General features: G+C 42.9%; 1 protein-coding gene across 1 annotated transcript in view; it reads right to left on the bottom strand.

Annotated features, from left to right (window-relative positions):
• The window catches only part of cfap61 (cilia and flagella associated protein 61), a 250,290-nt gene that overhangs the window by 160,847 nt on the left and 68,689 nt on the right, over positions 1 to 20,754 (bottom strand). Inside the window, exon 11 of the mRNA XM_072581649.1 lies at positions 11,020 to 11,059. Within this exon, the coding sequence (XP_072437750.1) occupies positions 11,020 to 11,059 (40 nt within the window). The remainder of the gene's footprint in view (positions 1 to 11,019; positions 11,060 to 20,754) is intronic.

Raw genomic sequence — 20,754 nt, 5'->3', positions numbered from 1 at the left:
AACACCGTTATCTGTAGTAATCAGTCAAGAGGTTAATCATATTGTATGCTGCACTATTCTATGCCAACCTCACACCCGGATCATGTGTCAGCAGCTTACAGGTAAATACAATGCATGTGTTCCAACCAAATAGCCACCTCTCAATTCAAAGGGCAGTACTCCTCAGTCAAGTGTCAAGTTAAGGGTGGCCCCCTTTGGACAGGGACCCAGCACAGTAACTCAATGGCAGCCTCTGATATCAGAGGGTGGGCATAGTCAGCCAGTCCCTCAGGGTTGTCAGGGTCAGAATCCTCTTCTTGTAGAGAGTGAGGAGCTAGAAGTCAGGCACCACATCACCTAGAGGCCATGCAGGATTAATAGTGAGGGAGAATTAGATGCGTTAGAGCAAGTGAGAAATGATATTGCATGCAGCACTGAGAGTGGTAGAGTATGATGTTTGATGAGGTTGGTGCAGCAAAAGTTATAGGGTGAATGTGAGGTAACCAAGAATAGATGGGCACTATGAGCCTGGTAACATTCTTTCTACACTAGTGAGCATTCCTTGAGACAACTATACTGGTGGTAACATTAGACAAGGCTGGCAAGGTCTGGTTGCATTGCCATTTCTGGGAGAAGAGAACAGACCTCCTCTGCATCATCCAATCCACCAGGATCTCAAAGTCACTGTCCGCACAGCAGGGTGGCAATTAGCCTTTGTCATATATAAGGCAAACATCATGAACTGTGCAACTGATAGAGCTTGTCCAGTGCACAGAATCTTTTAAAGATGGTGCCATCACCAAAGGTCGCAGCAGTGATGAGTTTTTATGGCTACGACAAGTGGTAAAATCAGGCTAACATCAGACATTAGCAATGCCTACTTAATGGTAGGTAGTTGATGAAGCAAGTTTTGGATGATTGCAACACTTCCTTGGTCTTCTGGAGAGAAACCTTCTTGGAATACAACTGACAGCCAAATTTTATAAGATTCAGGCCATTGTAATTAGCCCTTCCCCACTAACACAACATATACGTTGTAATCAGTCCCTCACCCCTAACAGCATATGTACATTGTAATCAGCCTCTACTCCCCCAGCACTCGACATATAACATGGTCAACCTCTCCCATCCAAAACCAACAGTTGATCAGCCCCTCTCCCCCAACACCATAAATACATTCTTGTCAGCCGCTCACTCCCTACATCACATACACATATTGTTATCATCACTTTTCTACCAACATCATACATAGATTCATCTCAAACCCACACCTAGTACTACAAATACATTATAAACAGTCTCTTCCCCAACCATACATCATATCCACCCACTGCTCCAGAATAACCAAGCAACACCAATAATTAGAAATGTCTTTAGTGTGACATCAGCAACATCTTTCTTGAATTGATTTATGTTATGGAGGATTTGTTCAGCCAGTTCCTTTCATATTTCAATAATCTGTGCATTTACAGCCTTTGGTAAGCTTTCAGTTTGAGCCATCTGCACAGTTTCAGTATATTGTGACTGCAACTGCAAAATGGTAATAGCTGCCCATTTACCTCCTACCTCCTCAGTATGCAAGGGCCCAAATACACCTTCCCAGGTGAAGTAGCACTTTATCTGCACTTCATACAATCTAGGCTACTGCATTTGCTGCTAACAATGCACTCTCCTCTACAATGGGGATACAATGCATAGACTGGGTAATTGCTACGTAGAACATTCATGATCTGCCTGCAAAAAAGACCCTCAGATTCCAGTTGCCTGCCACCTTAACACACCACCCTGTTCCCTGGCCAACATCTTTGTACTATCCTCACTTTCTCCAAGTCGATTACTCTGATCTCTAGCATCTGCAGTCCTCACTTTCTCCTTAGGCTTGCTACATTGCACCGCTGAAGCTCAGTGCAATCTGGAAGAACACCACCTCAATTTCTGCTTGGGGCCCCTGCAGTCCCCCAGACACAATATTGAATTCAATAATTTTAGGGCCTGAACTCCGACATGTCCTAGTCCTCTACCACACACACCTGTCCTTATTATCACATTGTTTGCCATTAGACACTGCCAATTGTTATCCACTAACAGTCTCCAATAACAGCTATTAAAACTCCCAGCCAGATTGTTTTCAACTCCTTTGTCTGTCCAACTTTCTTCTCTCTCTCTTTGGGCTCTATCTGTACACATCATTTATTCCTTTCCACTTCCCCATACCCTATCTTCTGAATATAAAGCAACATTTTCCTAGCTACCATCAATTCTGAGGAAGGGTCACTGAACCCAAAATGTTAACTTTGATTTCTCTTCACAGATGCTGCCAGATCTGCTGAGCTTTTCCAGCAACTTCTGTTTTTGTTTCTGATTTACAACATCCATAATTCTTTCAGTTTTCATCCACTCAAAGGCTTCTTCTCTTAGTTTTGCTGCTTCTCAAATATCTGACTATATCTCTTCCAGAGCAGCAACAGCAACCGAGAGGAAAACTAAGATAGGATAGGGTGCAACAGATTGCAGAGAACATCAGAGAACTGAATTTTATATTATTTTAGCTCATACCAATTTTTTTGGAAGAATTTCCACCTTAAAACCTTATGAGATTTCTCACTATATGTTATCAAACTTGCATAATTAACCGCCTACCCCATATTTATGGTAACCATCAAGCCAAATTCTGGCCCCCATCTTACCTAATGCTATTCCCAGAATTACTCCATTTAGCAGATATCCCAGAATTCATCAGTATCCCTTGCTCTTGCTCTCTTTTTAAAAGCCTGTTGTGTACCCAGGCAAACACTTTCAGTTCAGAGCTACAGTGTACGGTTTCTGACATTTACCCCAGACTTGGAAAACAAGGTGAAATCAGCACCCTGCAATGCAGACAGGTTGCTGGGTAAACGCAGTCTCAGACACTGGAGGAATGCCCAACACTTCAAAATGGCGGTGAAGGATGGCTCCTAAATTGGACTCCGACTGCCTTTCTTTCTTCGATTCTCGCTCTTTTCCTTCCATAGGTTTTTTGATTTTCTTTTCTCAACTTACCTTCTGGAGGGAGCTCCGTCATGGAGGCAGTGGCGGTGACAGCAGCAGCTGGGGGCTTTGTCAGTCAGCCACCAGGCTGGTGTGCCCAGAAAGAACTCTGGTGGTCAGCAGCATTGTGACTTCTTCGAGGTCTAGAGTGTGGAAGTGGCTGGGGGCCTGAAGCACGACCATAGCAGGACTCTAGGGGCAGTGTGGAAGCAGGCAGCCCGTTGTGCTCAGTGGCGAGAGCAGGAGCAGGAAGCCCGGGGAGGACAGAGTCGAGAGTGGGAGCAGCCAGCTTGAGGCTGCAGCGGTAACAGGAATAGACTGCAAGGCAGTAACAGCAGGCAGTCCGGGGCAGCAGCGGGCACAAGGTCGAGCCTGAAGTGAGGAAAATCGCGCCCTTGTGAGGAGTGCAAGCCAGCATGGCCAAGTGCATTTGGATTGTGGTGTTGAACTGTTAACTGTTTCTTTGCTCTTCCTTTTTTTTAATAAGAACTGTAATGTTCAACTTTTTAAACTTTGTTTTCCTTTTGCATCTGTTTTGTACCTAAGATGCTGTACCTAGGTACCTTCGTACCGAAGATGGTGCCATAAGTGGTGACCTGTAAATGTTTCACTGCACTCATGTGAGTACATGTGCCAATAAACCTAATTCAATTCAATTCAATTCAACACTGTCGGAAGAAGGTAATGATCTAATTCCCAGCACTATGGGAAAACCTTCTCCACTCCACTCCACTGAAAGTGTCAACAATTTCTCTCTGGTACTTGACACTCACTCTGTCTCTGCTACTGTACCAACCTCCCACTCCTGCTCTATCGCTCTCACTAATGCCTGCAACATCTTTGCTCACTCATAGAGTCACAGAGTCATAGAGCATGGAGAGAGATGCTTTGGTCCAACCAGTCCACGTCAACCATGTGCCCAAACTAAACTGCCTGTGCTTAGCCTATATCTCTCCAAACCTTTCCTATTCACAAACTTATCCAAATGTCTTTTAAATGTTGTATCTGTACCTGCACCCATCACTTTCTCTGGCAGTTTATTCCACACATGAACTACACTGTGTAAAAACATTACCCTCATATCATTTTTATAGCTTTCTCCTCTCACCTTAAAAATATGGCCCCCACTTTTGAACTCCCCCAGTCTAGGGAAAAGATCCTTGTCTTTGACCTTATCTGTGCCACTCATGATTTTTTAAACCTCAATAAGGTCAACCCTCAACATCTTACTCTCCAGTGAAAAAAGTCCCAGCCTTTCTAGTCTATTTTTATATTACAAACCCTCCATTCCCAGTAACAACATCTAAGAGGCATTTGGATGGGTGTATGAATAGGAAGGGTTTGGAGGGATATGGGCTGGGTGCTGGCGGATGGGACTAGATTGGGTTGGGATATCTGGTCAGCATGGACGGGTTGGACTGAAAGGTCTGTTTCCATGCTGTATATCTCTATGACTCTACCTGCTCTAATTTACTAATATCCTTCCTATAACAGGGCAACCAGAACTGTACACAGTGCTCTAGAAGAGGCCTCACTAATGTCCTGTACAAGCTCAACATGATGATCCAACTCCATACTTAAAGGTCTAAGCAAAGAAGGCAAGCGTGCTAAATGCCTTCTTAAACACCCTGTCTACGTGTGATGCAAATTTCAAAAAATTGTGTACCAGAACCCCTGGGTCTCTCTATTTTACAAAACTACCCAGGGCTCTACCATTAATTGTATAAGTCCTATCTTTTTTTGTATTACCAAAATGCAATTCTTCACATCTGCCACTCCTCAGCCCATTAACCCAATTCATCAAGATATCTTTGTAATTTTAGATAACTTTCTTTACCGTCCACTAAATTTTGAAGTCATCTGAAAAATTACTATCCATGCCTCCTATATTCTCATCCAAACCATTTATATAAATTACAAACGAAAGTGGACCCAGTACCGATCCCTGTGGAACACTGCTAGTCACAGGCCTCCATGTTGGAAAAACATCCTTCCACCACCACCCACCATAAAGCCAACTTTGTATCCACTTGGCAAGCTCACCCTGAATCCCATGTGTTCTACCTTTACTAATTAGTCAACAATGTGCAACCTTGTCACTCACTCATGTCCATTCCAACTCCTGACATCACTAACCCTGCATGCACTCTACACACCATAATCAATCCCTGAGATGCCTCCACACCTGCATGGAAAGTAATACCTTAATTTCCCCCAAACTCTGCCTCTTGTCATTCCAGAAGGGCAGAAAGAGTCAAGACTGATGATGACCTGCTGACATTTGATTCCTCACCACTATTGTGGAGTGCATCCTAACTTTTGGTCTTGAGTGGTTGACTGATGGTAGCAAAGTGGCTCAGTGGTTAGCACTGATGCCTCACAGTGCCAGGGAGCTGGGTTTGATTCCCATCTTGGGTGATTGTCTGCATGGAAGTTGCACATTCTCCCCGTGTCTCCTTGGGTTTCGTCTGGGTGCTCTGGTTTCCTCCCACAATCCAAAGATGTGCAAGTTAGGTGAATTGGCCATGTTAAATTGTGCATAGTGTTCAGGGATGTGTAGGTTAGGTGCATTAGTCAGGGGTAAATATAGGGTGGGGGAATGGATCTGGGTGGATTACTCTTTAGACGGTCGGTGTGGACTTGTTGAGCCAAATGGCCTGTTTCCATATTGTGGGGATTCTATGATGGCTTCCAATCCTCTGGACTGTTGTTAGAGGCTGTCCTTGACTTACAGTGTTGGGATTCCCTGATCGAAGCTGTAATGATTGGAATCAGGTTCACCTCATTGTCTGTGTGGATATTGATTGAGGTTGTTAACCTGGGCCAATTAGGAAAGCCCTGGCTGACTAATATAACCATAAGATTGGCCCGGGTGTCCTTGGAGAAGGAGCACGCGGGTGTCCACTGACACCCTGGAGTTGTGACTGGCCACTTGTGTGAAAAAAAAAAAAAAAACTAGGGTCTTCCTTCACTGTGTCTCACACCTGCACACACACGCCATGGGTGCTGGGGAAAAAATAAGCACTACCGCAGTTAGGCGGTAGTGTGAAAAAAAAAGAAAATAAACTAGGGTCTCTGGGCAGTGCTTGTCACTGGCCACTCGAAAAAAAAAAAAAAAAAAAAAAAAAAAAAAAAAAAAAAAAAAGAACAAGAGTGTCGGCCCGGGTGTCCTTGGAGAAGGAGCACGCGGTGTCCACCAACACCCTGGAGTTGTGACTGGCCACTTGAGTGTTTCAAAAGAAAAAAAAAAGAAAAAAATAAATAGGAGATAAAAGAAAAAAAGAAAAAAAAAAAAAATATAACCATAAGATTTTGATTTAATCCCTGCCCTCCCTTTCACTGTCTGCTCACACAGCATTGCCCTGTGGTTTGAAGGGCAGTGCTTGTCACTGGCCACTTGGGTGTTTTTCCTGTCTTCCTGGTGGTGGAAATTGAATAAAGATTCGTGCACTTTATGTCTAAAAAAAAAGAAAAATAAAAGAAGAAAAAAAAGAAGAAAAAAAAAAGAAAAAAAAAATATAAAAAAAATAAATAAACAGAAGTGTTACGTTAGAGCCCGGGTGTCCTTGGGAAAAAAAAAGAAAAAAAAATATAACCATAAGATTTTGATTTAATCCCTGCCCTCCCTTTCACTGTCTGCTCACACAGCATTGCCCTGTGGTTTGAAGGGCAGTGCTTGTCACTGGCCACTTGGGTGTTTTTCCTGTCTTCCTGGTGGTGGAAATTGAATAAAGATTCGTGCACTTTATGTCTAAAAAAAAAGAAAAATAAAAGAAGAAAAAAAAGAAGAAAAAAAAAGAAAAAAAAAGAATATTAAAAAAAATAAACAGAAGTGTTACGTTAGAGCCCGGGTGTCCTTGGAAAAAAAAAAGAAAAAAAAAATATAACCATAAGATTTTGATTTAATCCCTGCCCTCCCTTTCACTGTCTGCTCACACAGCATTGCCCTGTGGTTTGAAGGGCAGTGCTTGTCACTGGCCACTTGGGTGTTTTTCCTGTCTTCCTGGTGGTGGAAATTGAACTAAGATCTGTACACCTTGTGTCTCTCGCTGGTCTCACACCTACACACACACACACACACACACACACACCATGGGTGCAGGGGAAAAAATAAACACTACCGCAGTTAGGCGGTAGTGTGCAGGTTAAAAAAAAAGAAAAAATAAATAAATAAACAGGAGATTGGAGTGCATTATTTCCCCCTCCAACTCTATAAAACAAAAGAAAAAAAGAATGTAAGGGCACTGCTTGTCACTGGCTACTCGAGTGTTTCCTTTTTTCCTGGTGGTGGAAATTGAATAAAGATTCATGCACTTTGTGTCTCTCACTCTGTCTCACACCTGCACACACACACCATGGGTGCTGGGGGAAAAAAATAAGCACTACCGCAGTTAGGCGGTAGTGTGGGGGTTAAAAGGAGGGGAAAAAAAGAAAAAAAGAAGAAAGAAAAGGAAAAAAAAGGAGTGTAAGGGCACTGTTTGTCACTGGAAAAGAAGAAAAAAAAGAAAAATATATATAACCAGAAGATTTTGATTTAATCCCTGCCCTCCCCTTCACTGTCTGCTCACACAGCATTTCCCTTTGATGGTAAGGGCACTGCTTGTCACTGGCCACTCGAGTGTTTCTTTTCTTCCTGGTGGTGGAAATTTGAATAAAGATTCGTGCACCTTGTGTCTTTCACTCTGTCTCACACCTGCACACACACAGCACGGGTGCTGGGGAAAAAAATAAGCAGTACCGCAGTTAGGAGGTAGTGTGGGGGTAATAGAAAAAGAAAAAAAAGAAAAAAAATATCTATAACCATAAGATTTTGATTTAATCCCTGCCCTCCCCTTCACTGTCTGCTCACACAGCATTGCCCTTTGATGTCAAGGGCACTGCTTGTCACAGGCCACTCTGGTGTTTCTTTTCTTCCTGGTGGTGGAAACTGAATAAAGATTCATGCACCTTGTGTCTTTCACTCTGTCTCACACCTGCACACACACACATGGTCCTGGGGAAAAAAATAAGCACTACCGCAAAAAAAAACAGGAGTCTCAGAGGGTCTGTTCACTCTGAGGGAGCTGGTTCAGTGCCAGGGACTCTCCCCGTGTATATAAAGTGGGGGGGGGGGGGGGGGGGGGCTTGGTGACTGGATACCAACCTCTGTGGGGTTATTTCATTATTCTACCCCCCTCCCCCATCCATGCCCCTCATCATCTTCTGCCCCTCTATCAGGTTCCCCCTCAATCCCCCTCTTCCAAAGAAAACACCCTGAGCTTATCCAGCCACTCTCTCCATCGCTGAAATGCTAAAAAAAACAAAAGATTTTGATTTAATCCCTGCCCTCCCCTTCACTGTTTGATCACACAGCATTGCCCTTTGATGTCAAGGGCACTGCTTTCACTGGCCACTTGGGTGTTTCCTCTCTTACTGGTGGTGGAAACTGAATAAAGATTTGTGCACCTTGTGTCTCTCACTGTGTCTCACACCTGCACACACATAACATAGGTGCTGGGGAAAAAATAAGCTCTACCGCAAGAAAAAAATAAAAAAGTATATAACCAGAAGATTTTCCTTTCTTCCTGGTGGTGGAATATAAATAAATAAAACACTTGTTGTTTTTCACTGTGTCTGACACCTGCAAACATACGACATGGGTGCTGGGGAAAAATAAGCACAACATCTGTAACAAAAAAAAGAAAAAAATATATAACCATAAGATGAAGCTCTCCTTAGTTCAGGTGACTGACTCTGAGCTGCGGGATACCCATAGCCAGGGCCAGAGCCAGGGCCTTGGTGATGGGATACCTGCCTCTGTGTAGTTATTTCAGAAGCTTATCCCTTTTGACCTGACTGAGGCCTGCTGACAACCATGACAAGCTTCCTGTGCTGAATCGTACAGCAATATAGCAGCAGTGTGAACTTAAGTGTCCCTGTATGAGTGGCAAAATGCAAAAAGGTAAGGTGATGCAAGGCAGGACTGGTGTCAGCATCCAGATAAGCTCAATGAGTAAGCACTACTAACAATGAGTGAAGAGCCCAGAGGTCCAGCCCTGTCCAGTCCATAAGCCAGGCGTGTGTCTCTGAGCACAGTGTTCTTGCTGTAGCATTACAATGATAGTTGTCATTGCGCCCTGAGGTGCAGCATTGGTGTTGATGCACACTGTAAGTGACATGAATGTTCTTGGATGCTGGCACATATCAGATACCAATGTATGTGGACATGGGGTGTGTTGGCCAGGCTTCATACAGCATGCCCTCAGATATTGCTGCTGTGTTCAACACGTAGATCCTTGGAGTAAGTGGCAAGTGGCAAGTTGAATTTGCCAGGTAGCCATTCTGATTTCTTGATGTCTAGCTTGTTTAATGCATTTAGATTGAAAGGAACCTGCATATTAATGAGGTATTGGACTGCTGACATTACATTTATCAAGTAATAATCCCCCTTAATTGGAAATTGCTGCCTAGTGAGAAATTTGCCATTCTGCCAGTCAAAGCTGAGATACTCCCAACATCGAGCCACATTATACTGATTATCTGATTCTGCCATAAATCTCACCATTGCCCATGTCACTCAGACCCTGATAAGGTTTGGGAATTTTCTGATTAGAGGAACAGGTTTCCCAGAATTCATCTGGACCATGTATGCAGGGTTCAAGCCTTTTCTAATTGGTCAGCTCCATGATTGATTTTTCAGAGGTGATTTGGGGTTTACAGCAGCATCTGCACCTGCTGTCCTAGTTTATTTTAACCCTGTTCTCTGACCTACCTTTAAAATATAATGAGGCTTGATCAAGAGCCCAGAAATCCATTATTTTGTAGAAACGCCTGAACCAAGGGCAAAAATTGCTTGACTGTTCTGGCATTCTAACCTCTGCTGTCAAATGCCAATGTTAATTTATCAAGGTTCAGAGATATCAGGAGTTTACATTCTTTATTAGTGATGCAGTAAACTCTATGGATGGATTGATACTTTTATTGACCTGGAATAAAATGATGTTTTTATTTTAACGTGCTGAAAAGGAATGAATAATTGACAATCTTGCAGGTATTTTACAGACTCTCATGTCACTGTGGGCTTATTGGTTCTATACAGTGTACAGTGAATGGAAATGCCATTGCTTGGCATAGGGAAAATGAGGGGTCAGAGGTGATTGGAGGGTTATAACCTGATACAGAAGTATGAGGTGGCAGGAATGGGGCTTGAGGTCTGTTTGGGACATGAACAGGAATGTGGAACAGAAAGGCTTCAGGGCCTTAATGTTTCATTGTAACTGGAATAACTCATAATATCAAAACAGGCCTTTGGAATGGTCTGCCTTGACACCTGCCAACCCTGCTTCCCAGGTCAGCTGACCTGACTTAGTGCTGCGACTGACTGGCAATGATGATCATATCTTTGCATGCACTTTCTACTGAGGAGGGTAAGAAATGTCAGGTATTTTCCCAATTTCTGTAACCTATCTCAAAGATTAAAATTGAAGCCATCATGGACAGAAAAAAAAATATTCTATTACAGGGTCATGTATCCTTTATCCACACATCCAAAAGCTGAATATCCTTTTGAAAGTGGACCTGCAGACATGCTGAGTTCAGGCCCTTTGGGAAGAAAAAATTTGCTTTTAAATCTACTCTATTCCATTTGGGCCAAGCAAGGGTTTTCTTTCCCAAAGGCCCAAACAGATCTGAATGGATTTGATACTGTATCAGCTTTAACTCAATTATTTATAGACTGTTTGATGTGATATCAATTCACTTTCAGGATGAAGGTTATCTTCGTATTTTGCTTTTAAGATAGGCAGTGAGTGTGTTATGAGAGCAGGACAAAAACCATGCAATTCTTGTAGCTTGGACAGGTCAGTACAAAATCTGCATACAAGATGGATTATGATGTAGCATAAGTGTTTCGGAAAACCGCAAGCATGTGCAATAAATGCTGACCCAGCCAGCTACATTCACCTGCCATGAATGAATAAGAAAAAAAAATACTGATTCAGAAAAGTATTTAAAAAGTATTTAAAATTCACTTACCGGATAAAGATTAAAAATGTAGGGCAAAAAATCCTGAGACCTGAACACAAAAAGACAATTTAAAGTTTGCTTTAGAAGTTGGTAACCAATGCTTATTCAGTCAATCAGAACATCTAGTATGGGTCTTTATTTGACTACTTACATGTAACTAACTATAGTACAGTTAGCATTTTCAAGACAGCTGTTACTTCTGTTAAAGTACAGAATTTATACAAAACAGGGTCTTTGTGGAAAACAACCTAATGTTGTAATAATTTTAAATATAGCAAACCTTGCACTATTTTCCTTTACAGTTTGAAATATTTGTCAAACAATGAATTGCTAACATTTGTTGAGATTACATAAACATTTTTGGAACTACAAAGTACCGAAATCAAGCAAGAATTTGAGATAATGTCAAAGTTTGCACATTTTTGGCTTCTGAATCTGAAAATGAATTACTATTTGTAATCCACTTTTAAAAGCTAACAGAACACATTTTGAGTTACATCAAATGTACAGCATAAAAATAGTTCACTCAGACCAACTGGTCTATGCTAACACTTATTGTGTACATGAGTGCCCTCCTACTCTCCTCCTCCATACATGAGATTTTTTTTTATTTTTCTTCAGAGGGTGCTGTCTGGGCATTTGGAATTCTCTTACCCACCTCAGTGTTGGAGACAAAGCTGTTGAATATTAATTCACCAGTAGATTTTTGATTTGGAAGTCATAGGTTGTTTTGGAGGGGGCAGTGGATGTTGGTTGTGAGGGTGTGGGAGACAGGAAATGAGAACACTATTGGATTAGCCACAATCTAATTGAATGGCAGAGCGTGCTTAAGGCCAAATGACTTATTCTTAATATATATACTGATCATATAAACTTGTAATGTACTGGTTAATAGATGAACAAAATAATATTGTGGTGATGAGGAAAAATTCAGTTGCATGTCACAGCACTTTTAGATATAAAAAATTTGTAACCTACTTCATTTAACCCTATCACCAAATCCTTCATATTCCTATCTAGACTCCCTTAAATACCCTTAAGTACAATTTTTAAAAATGATTACTTCATGGGATGAGCATTGTTAGCAAGGCTAACATTTGTTGCCCATACCTACTTGCATCTGACATGATGATCGTGAGCTACATTTTTGAATGCAATCCACCTGGTATAGGGAAATCCAGTGCTGTCAGGGAAGGAGATCCAGGATTTTGACAGTAACAATGAAGTAACAGTGATACAGTTTCAAGTCAGTGGTACGTGATGTTTGAGGGGAACTTGTAGGCAGGTTATCCCCATGCATTTACTGCCCTTGCCCTTCTAAGTGATAGTTGTCATGAGTTTTGAAGCTGCTGATCGTTGATGGATTCTGCATTGATGTTTGTTGATGATAACTTGTCTTTGAGAAAGTGAATGCTTAAAGCAGTTGGTGAGTATCAATCAGGTGGGATGCTTTGTCCTGGATGGCAGTATTAATCTATTTGAATGTTGTAGGAGCTACAATCATCCAGGCAAATGGAGAACCTTCTATCATAGCCCTGATGGGCTTTGTATGTGGAGGAAAGGCTTTTGAGTCAGGAAGTGAGTTACTTATTGCAGAATTTCCAGTTTCTGATGTATTCTTAAAATTTGTAACATAGAACAGTACAGCACAATACAGGCATATCAGCCCTCTTCGGTGTGCCACTCAAAAATCAAACTAACTTACTTACCCTTCATTTTAAGATCTACCCAAGAGTTGTTTAAATGTCCCCAATGTATCTACCGCTGCTGGCAGTACATTCCACACACCCACCAGTCTTTGTGCAAAGAACCTATCTCTGTCATATCTCCTAAACCTTCCTCCAATCACCTTAAAATTACGCCCCCTCATGACAGCCATTTTCACCCTTGGAAAAAGTATCTGGTTATTTACTCTAAGCCTCTCATCATGAACACCTCTATCAAGTCAACTCTCATCCTTCTTGGCTCCAATGCAGAGACCTAGCTCCCTCAATCTTTCTTCAGAATACATTCCCTCCAGTCCAGGCAGCATCCTGGTAAATCTCCTCTGCATCCTCTCTAAGGCTTCAACATCCTTCCTATAATGAGGTGACCAGAACACAATATTCCAAGTGTGGTCCAACCAGGGCTTTATAGAGCTGCAGCATAACCTTGCAGCTCTTTAACTCAATCCCCCTGCTAATGAAAGCCAACACACCATACACCTTAACAACATTATCAACATGGGTTGAAAAGTGTGGTGCTAGAAATGCACAGCAGGTCACGCAGCATCTGAGAAGCAGGAGAATCAACATTCTAGGCATAAGGACTTCTTCAACATGGGTGGCAACTTTGATGGATCTTTGGATATGGACCCCAAGATTCCTCTTTGCTCCACACTGCCAAGAATCCTGCCTTTAACCATGTAATCTGCATTCACTTCACACTTTTCCAGTTTGAACTCCATCCTCCACTTCACAGCCCAGCTATGCATCCTGTCAATGTTCCATTGCAATTTACAACAGTTCTCCACAATATCCACAACTCCACCAACCTTTGTGTCATCGGTAAACCTACTAACTCACACTTCCACTTCCTCATCCAAGTCATTTATAAAAACCAGAATAGATGTCCCAGAACAGATCGCTGAGAAACATCACTGGTCACCAATCTGCAGGCTGGATACTTTCCATCTACTACCACCCTCTCTGTTTTCTATGGGCCAGCCAATTCTGTATGCAAACAGGCAAATTTCCCTGTATTTCATGCCTCCTTTCTTTCTGAATGAACCTTCCACGGGGAACCTTATCAAATGCCTTGCTACACTCCATATACACCACATTCATTGTTCTACCTTCATCAATGTGTTTTGTCACATCCTCAAAGAATTCAATAAAGCTTGTGAGATATGACTTGCCCTTACAAAGCCATGCTGACTATCTCTAATTAAACTATGCTTTTCCAAATAATCATAAAGCCTGTCTCGCAGAATCCTCTCCAATAATTTGCCCACCATCGATGTAAGATTGACTGGCCTGTAATTCCCAGGATTATCCCTATTCCTTTTCTGAACAAGGGAATAACATTAGCTACCCTCCAATCACCTGGTACTACTCCAGTGGACAGTGAGGACGCAAAGATCATTGCTAAAGGCACAGCAATCTCTTCCCTCGTATCCCATAGTAACCTTGGGTATATCCCGTCTGATCTGGGGGGACTTATCTATCCTCATGTTTTTCAAAATTTCCTCAAAGAGGTAGCAGATCCTCCTTCTTAACACCAACTTGTTTGACCATATCAGCCTGTTTCACGCTGTCCTCACGAATGACAAGGTCCCTCTCAGTAGAGAATACTAAAGCAAACTATTTATTAAGGATCTCCCCTACCTCCTCCGACTCCAGGTACAAGTTCCCTTCACAATCCCTGATCGGCTCTACCTTCACTCCGGCCATCCTCTTGTTCCTCCCATAAGTGTAGAATGCCTTGGGTTTTTTCTTAATCCTAGGCGAAAATGAGGACTGCAGATGCTAGAAATTAGAGTCGAGAGTGTGGTGCTAGAAAAGCACAGCAGGTCAGGTAGCATCCAAGAAGCAGGAAAATTGATGTTTCGGGCAAAAGCCTTTCCTTAATCCTACCCACCAAGGCTTTGTTATGCCCCCCTTCTAGCTCTCCTAAGTCCATTCTTCACTTCCTTCCTGGTTACCTTGTAACCCCTATCCTTTATTTACCCCTGACTAATGAACTTAACCTACACATCCCTGAACACTACGGGCAATTTAGCATGGCCAATTCACCTAACCTGCACATCTTTGGATTGTGGAAGGAAACCGGAGTACCTGGAGGAAACCCACACAGACACTGGGAGAATGTGCAAACTTCACAAAGAGTCACCCGAGGCTGGAATTGAACTCGGATCTCCGGTGCTGTGAGGCAGCAATGCTAACTACTGAGCCCATTCCTTCCTAGACTCAGCTGACAAAATTTGCTCCATCCAATCTATTTGCAATAGGAAGGTTCCAATCAACATTAGGGAAGTTGAAGTCACTATGACGACAACCCTGTTACTTCTGCACCTTTCCATAATCTGCCTCCCAACCTGCTCCTCTGTCTCTGTTGCTTTCAGGGGTCGATAGAAATCTCCCAATAAAGTGACTGCTCCTTTCCTGTTTCTGACTTCCACCCATACTGACTCAGTTGACAATCCCTCCTCAATGACATCTCTTTCTGCAGCTGTTATACTATCCCTGATTAGCAATGCCACTTCCCCACCTCTTTTACCTCCCTCCCTATTGAAACCATCTGAACCCCAGCACATCCAACAACCATTCCTGCCCTGTGATATCCAAGTCTCTGTATTGGTCACAACGTCATAGCAGCAAGTACTGATCCATGCTCTAAGTTCATGACTCCTGACACTTCTTGCATCAAAATAGACTCTCTTCAACCCATCACACTGCAACTTTGCCCTATCAACTGTCTTAACCTTCCTTACTGACTCTGCACGCTGTATCTGCCTGTTAACCAGCTACACCATCCTCTAATCTGTAGCTCTGGTTCCCATTCCCCTGGTAAACTAGTTTAAACTCACTGGAAGAGCTCTAGAAAACCTCTTCCCCAGGATATTGGTACCCGCCCTCATTGTACATGTCCCACATTCCCCAGAAGATAGCCCAATGATCCACTTATCTGAAGCTCTCCCTCCTATACCAACTCTGCAGCCACGTGTTCAGCTGCACTTACTCTCTGTTCTTAGCCTCACTAGCCCCTGGCACCAGTAGCAATTCTGAAATTATGTTCTGCTTGTCCTGCCTTTTAGCTTCCAACCTAACTCCATTTATTCACTTTTCAGGTCCTCATCCCTTTTCCTAGCTATGTCATCGGTATCGATGTGTAGCACGACTGCTGACTGCTCATCCTCCCCTTAAGAATCCTGTAGATTCAATCCGAGACATCCCTGACCCTGATACCTGAAGGCAACATGCCATCTAGGAGTCTCGTTCATGACGACTGAATCCCCTGTCTGTTCCCCTAACCATTGAATCTCCTATCAATATCACGCTCCTATTCTCCCCCTTCTCTTCTGAGCTACAGAGCCAGGCTCAGTGCCAGAGACCTGGCCGCTGTGGCTTTCCCCAGTAGGTTGTCTCCTCTGCTGAAACCAAAGCAGAAGACTTATTATTGAGGGGAATGGCCATTGGGATCCCTGCACTGGCTGATTATTCCCTTTCCCCCTTCTGACTGTCACCCAGCTACCGTTATCTTGGAACTCAGGTGGAACGGCGCCCCTTCCAAGAATTCTGGGTAATCCAAGATGGAGGACAGGAAAAATTTCTGGCTGTAAGAGCTGTTCCTTTTTTTGAGGTATTTTAGGTGCTGGAGGTGATTTCCTCGAATTCCAGGAGCAGCAATTACTGTTTTATATGCTGTTGCATTGTTTTGGAACTTTGGAAAAACAAAAGTCAAAACAACAGCAGTTTTAAAAGGGAGAAGAGCAGACAAAGGAAGCACATAGTGAGGACAGTGCAGGAGAGAGAGAGAGAGAGAAAAAACCTGCATAGTTACCACCTTCGCCGTTTGAATTTGTGTATCGCTGAACATCGGAGTGCATCTGGGAAAATTAACAAACAGTGAAATTCACAACTAATCTTGGAGGAACTGTTGGGCGAAGTTCACAGCACAGAATCAGATAAGTTAATTGTTGTTTTAAGTCTGTCCAAGAGAAAGGCTGCTGTAGTGAGTATAGTGGATTCTTTCTTGATTATACGTTTTTGGAGATAAGTCTCTTGATTAAACTTAAAATATAAGCCATAGCTATTAATTTAACCTGGGGCAGTGTTTGTAGAAGAATAAGATGGTGTTATTTTCTGGGTCTGTAGATTGTGAAGGAGCAAAAATGGCCTTTGCAGTGATATGTACTTCTTGTCAGATGTGGTAGTTTAAAGAGAGTTTAAGGGCTACTGCGGATTATATCTGCCATAAATGCTGTTGGATGCGAATCTTATCAGATTGAGTGGATCGGTTGGAGAGACGGACAGAAGCGATGAGGAATTTGCAACAGCAACAGTATGTGATGGATGGCAGTTATAGGAAGGGGGTAAAGTCTCAGATAGAGTCACATAGATGGGTTAACTCCAGGAAGGGTGAGAGAGGTCGGCACCTAGGGCAGGAGTCTTTTGTGGATATACCCTTTTCAACAGGTATGCTGTTTTGGAAAATGTACGGGGTGATGGATTCTCAGGGGAATGTAGCACGAACAGCCAAGTTTCTGGTATTGAGACATGCTATAATGCAACGAGGGGTACGTTGGCTTCCAAGAGATCAATTGTGTTAGGGGATTCTGTAGTCCGAGGTACAGACAGATGTTTCTGTGGCCAGCAGAGAAAAAGTAGAATGGTGTGTTGTTTCCCTGGTGCCAGGATCAAGGATGTCTCAGAGAGGGTGCAGAATGTTCTCACGGGGGAGAGGGGCCAGCAAGAGGTCATTGTTCACATTGTAACCAACAATATAGGAAGGGAAAAGGTTGAGATTCTGAAGGGAGATTGCAGAGAGTTAGGCAGAAATTTAAAAAGGAGGTCCTCAAGGGTAGTAATATCTGGATTACTCCCAGTGCTACAAGCTAGTGAGGGCAGGAATAGGAGGATAGAGCAGATGAATGCATGGCTGAGGAGCTGGTGTATGGGAGAAGGATTCACATTTTTGGATCATTGGAATCTCTTTTGGGGTAGAAGTCACCTGTACAAGAAGTACGGATTGCACCTAAATTGGAAGGGGACTAATATACTGGCAGGGAAATTTGCTAGAACTGCTTGAGAGGATTTAAACTAGTAAGGTGGGGGCGTGGGACCTAGGGAGATGGTGAGGAAAGAGATTGATCTGAGACGGGTACAGCTGAGAACAGAAGTGAGTCAAACAGTCAGGGCAGGCAGGGACAAGGTAGGACTAATAAATTAAACTGCATTTATTTCAATGCAAGGGGCCTAACAGGGAAGGCAGATGAACTCAGGGCATGGTTAGGAACATGGGACTGGGATATCATAATAATTACGGAAACATGGCTCAGGGATGGGCAGGACTGGCAGCTTAATGTTCCAGGATACAAATGCTACAGGAAAGATAGAAAGGGAGGCAAGAGAGGAGGGGAAGTGGCATTTTTGATAAGGGATAGCATTACAGCTGTGCTGAGGGAAGATATTCCCAGAAATACATTGTGGGAAGTTATTTGGGTGGAACTGAGAAATAAGAAAGGGATGATCACCTTAATGGGATTGTATTATAGACCACCCAATAGTCAGAGGGAAATTGAGAAACAAACTTGCAAGGAAATCTCAGCTATCTCTAGGAATAATAGGGTAGCTATGGTAGGGGATTTTAATTTTCCAAACATAGACTGGGATGACCATAGTGTTAAAGGTTTAAATGGAGAGGAATTTCTTAAGTGTGTACAAGACAATTTTCTAATTCAGTGTGTGGATGTACCTACCAGAGAAGTTGCAAAACTAGACCTACTCTTGGGAAATAAGGCAGGACAGGTGACTGTGGTGTCAGTGGGGGAGCACTTTGGGGCCAGCGACCAGAATTCTATTCGTTTTAAAATAGTGATGGAAATGGATAGACCAGATCTAAAAGTTACAGTTCCAAATTGGAGAAAGGCCAATTTTGACGGTATTAGGCAAGAACTTTCGAAAGTTGATTGGAGGCAAATGTTTGCAGGTAAAGGGACGGCTGGAAAATGGGAGGCCTTCAGAAATGAGATAACAAGAATCCAGAGGAAGTATATTCCTGTCAGGGTGAAAGGGAAGGCTGGTAGGTATAGGGAATGCTGGATGACTAAAGAAATTGAGGGTTTGGTTAAGAAAAAGAAGGAACCATATGTCAGGTATAGACAAGATAGATCGAGTGAATCCTTAGAAGAGTATAAAGAAAGTAGGAGTATACTAAAGAGGGAAATCAGGAGGGCAAAACAGGGACATGAGATAGCTTTGGCAAATAGAAGTAAGGAGAATCCAGAGGGTTTTTACAAATATATTAGGGACAAAAGGGTAACTTGGTAGAGAATAGGGCTTAGCAAGCCAGCTTTTGTGTGGAGCCACAGAAAATGGGGGAGACACAAAATGAATATTTTGCAGTGGAAAAGGATATGGAAGATATTGACTGTAGGGAAATAGATGGTGACATCTTGCAAAATGTCCACATTACAGAGGAGGAAGTGCTGGATGTCTTGAAATGGTTAAAAGTGGATAAATCCCCAGGACCTGATCAGGTGTACCCGAGAATTCTGTGGGAAGCTAAAGAAGTGATTGCTGGGCCTCTTGCTGAGATCTTTGTATCATCGAGAGTCACAGGTGAGGTGCCGGAAGACTGGAGGTTGGTAAATGTGGTGCCATTGTTTAAGAAGGGCGGTAAAGACAAGCCAGGGAACTATAGACCGGTGAGCCTGACCTCGGTGGTGGGCAAGTTGTTGCAAGGGAATCCTGAGGGACAGGATGTATATATATTTGGAAAGGCAAGGACTGATTCGGGAGAGTCAACATAGCTTTGTGCGTGGGAAATCATGTCTCACAAATTTGATTGAGTTTTTTGAAGAAGTAACAAAGAAGATTGATGAGGGCAGAGCATGGATGTGATCTTTATGGACTTCAGTAAGGCGTTTGACAAGGTTCCCCATGAGAGACTGATTAGCAAGGTTAGATCTCATGGAATAAAGGGAGAACTAGCCATTTGGATACAGAACTGGCTCAAAGGGAGAAGACAGAGGGTGGTGGTGGAGGGTTGTTTTTCAGACTGGAGGCCTGTGACCAGTGGAGTGCCACAAGGATCGGTGTTGGGCCCTCTACTTTTTGTCATGTACATAAATGATTTGGATGCGAGCATAAGAGGTACATTTAGTAAGTTTGCAGATGACACCAAAATTGGAGGTGTAGTGGACAGCAAAGAGGGTTACCTCAGATTACAACAGGATCTGGACCAGATGGGCCAATGGGCTGAGAAATGGCAGATAGAGTTTAATTCAGATAAATGCGAGGGAATGCAAATCCTAGTTTTGGGAAAGCAAATCCTAGCAGGACTTATAAACTTAATGGTAAGGTCCTAGGGAGTGTTGCTGAACAAAAAGACCTTGGAGTGCAGGTTCATAGCTCCTTGAAAGCGGAGTCACAGGTAGATAGGATAGTGAAGAAGACGTTTGGTATGCTTTCCTTTATTGGTCAGAGTATTGAGTAGAGGAGTTGGGAGGTCATGTTGCGGCTGTACAGGACATCGATTATGCCACTGTTGGAATATTGCGTGCAATTCTGGTCTCCTTCCTATTGGAAAGATTTTGTGAAACTTGAAAGGGTTCAGAAAAGACTTACAAGGATGTTGCCAGGGTTGGAGAATTTGAGCTGTAGAGAGAGGCTGAACAGGCTGGGGCTGTTTTCCCTGGAGTGTCAGAGGCTGAGGGGAGACCTTATAGAGGTTTACAAAATTATGAGGGGCATGCATCGGGTAAATAGACCAAGTCTTTTCCCTGGGGTCGGGGAGTCCAGAACGAGAGGGCATCGGTTTAAGGTGAGGGGGAAAGATATGAAAGAGACCTACGGGACAACTTTTACATTTGTGGTCCATATTGATGCAAAAGGTAAGAGGTAAGGTTCTACATGGTCCGTAGCTAGACTTCAAACTAAGAACTTCAAAAGTGGTAATGTCTGGATTATTACCTAAATCAAGTTGATGTTGGGTAAATAAAATTAAATAAATGACCATGATGCCTTGGTTCAAGTTCCACGT

This window comes from Chiloscyllium punctatum, chromosome 11 (assembly GCF_047496795.1).
Source record: "Chiloscyllium punctatum isolate Juve2018m chromosome 11, sChiPun1.3, whole genome shotgun sequence".
NCBI classification, from domain to species: Eukaryota; Metazoa; Chordata; class Chondrichthyes; order Orectolobiformes; family Hemiscylliidae; genus Chiloscyllium; species Chiloscyllium punctatum.
Note: the sequence above shows the minus strand (reverse complement) of the source record. Positions and strands in the feature narration are given on the sequence as shown.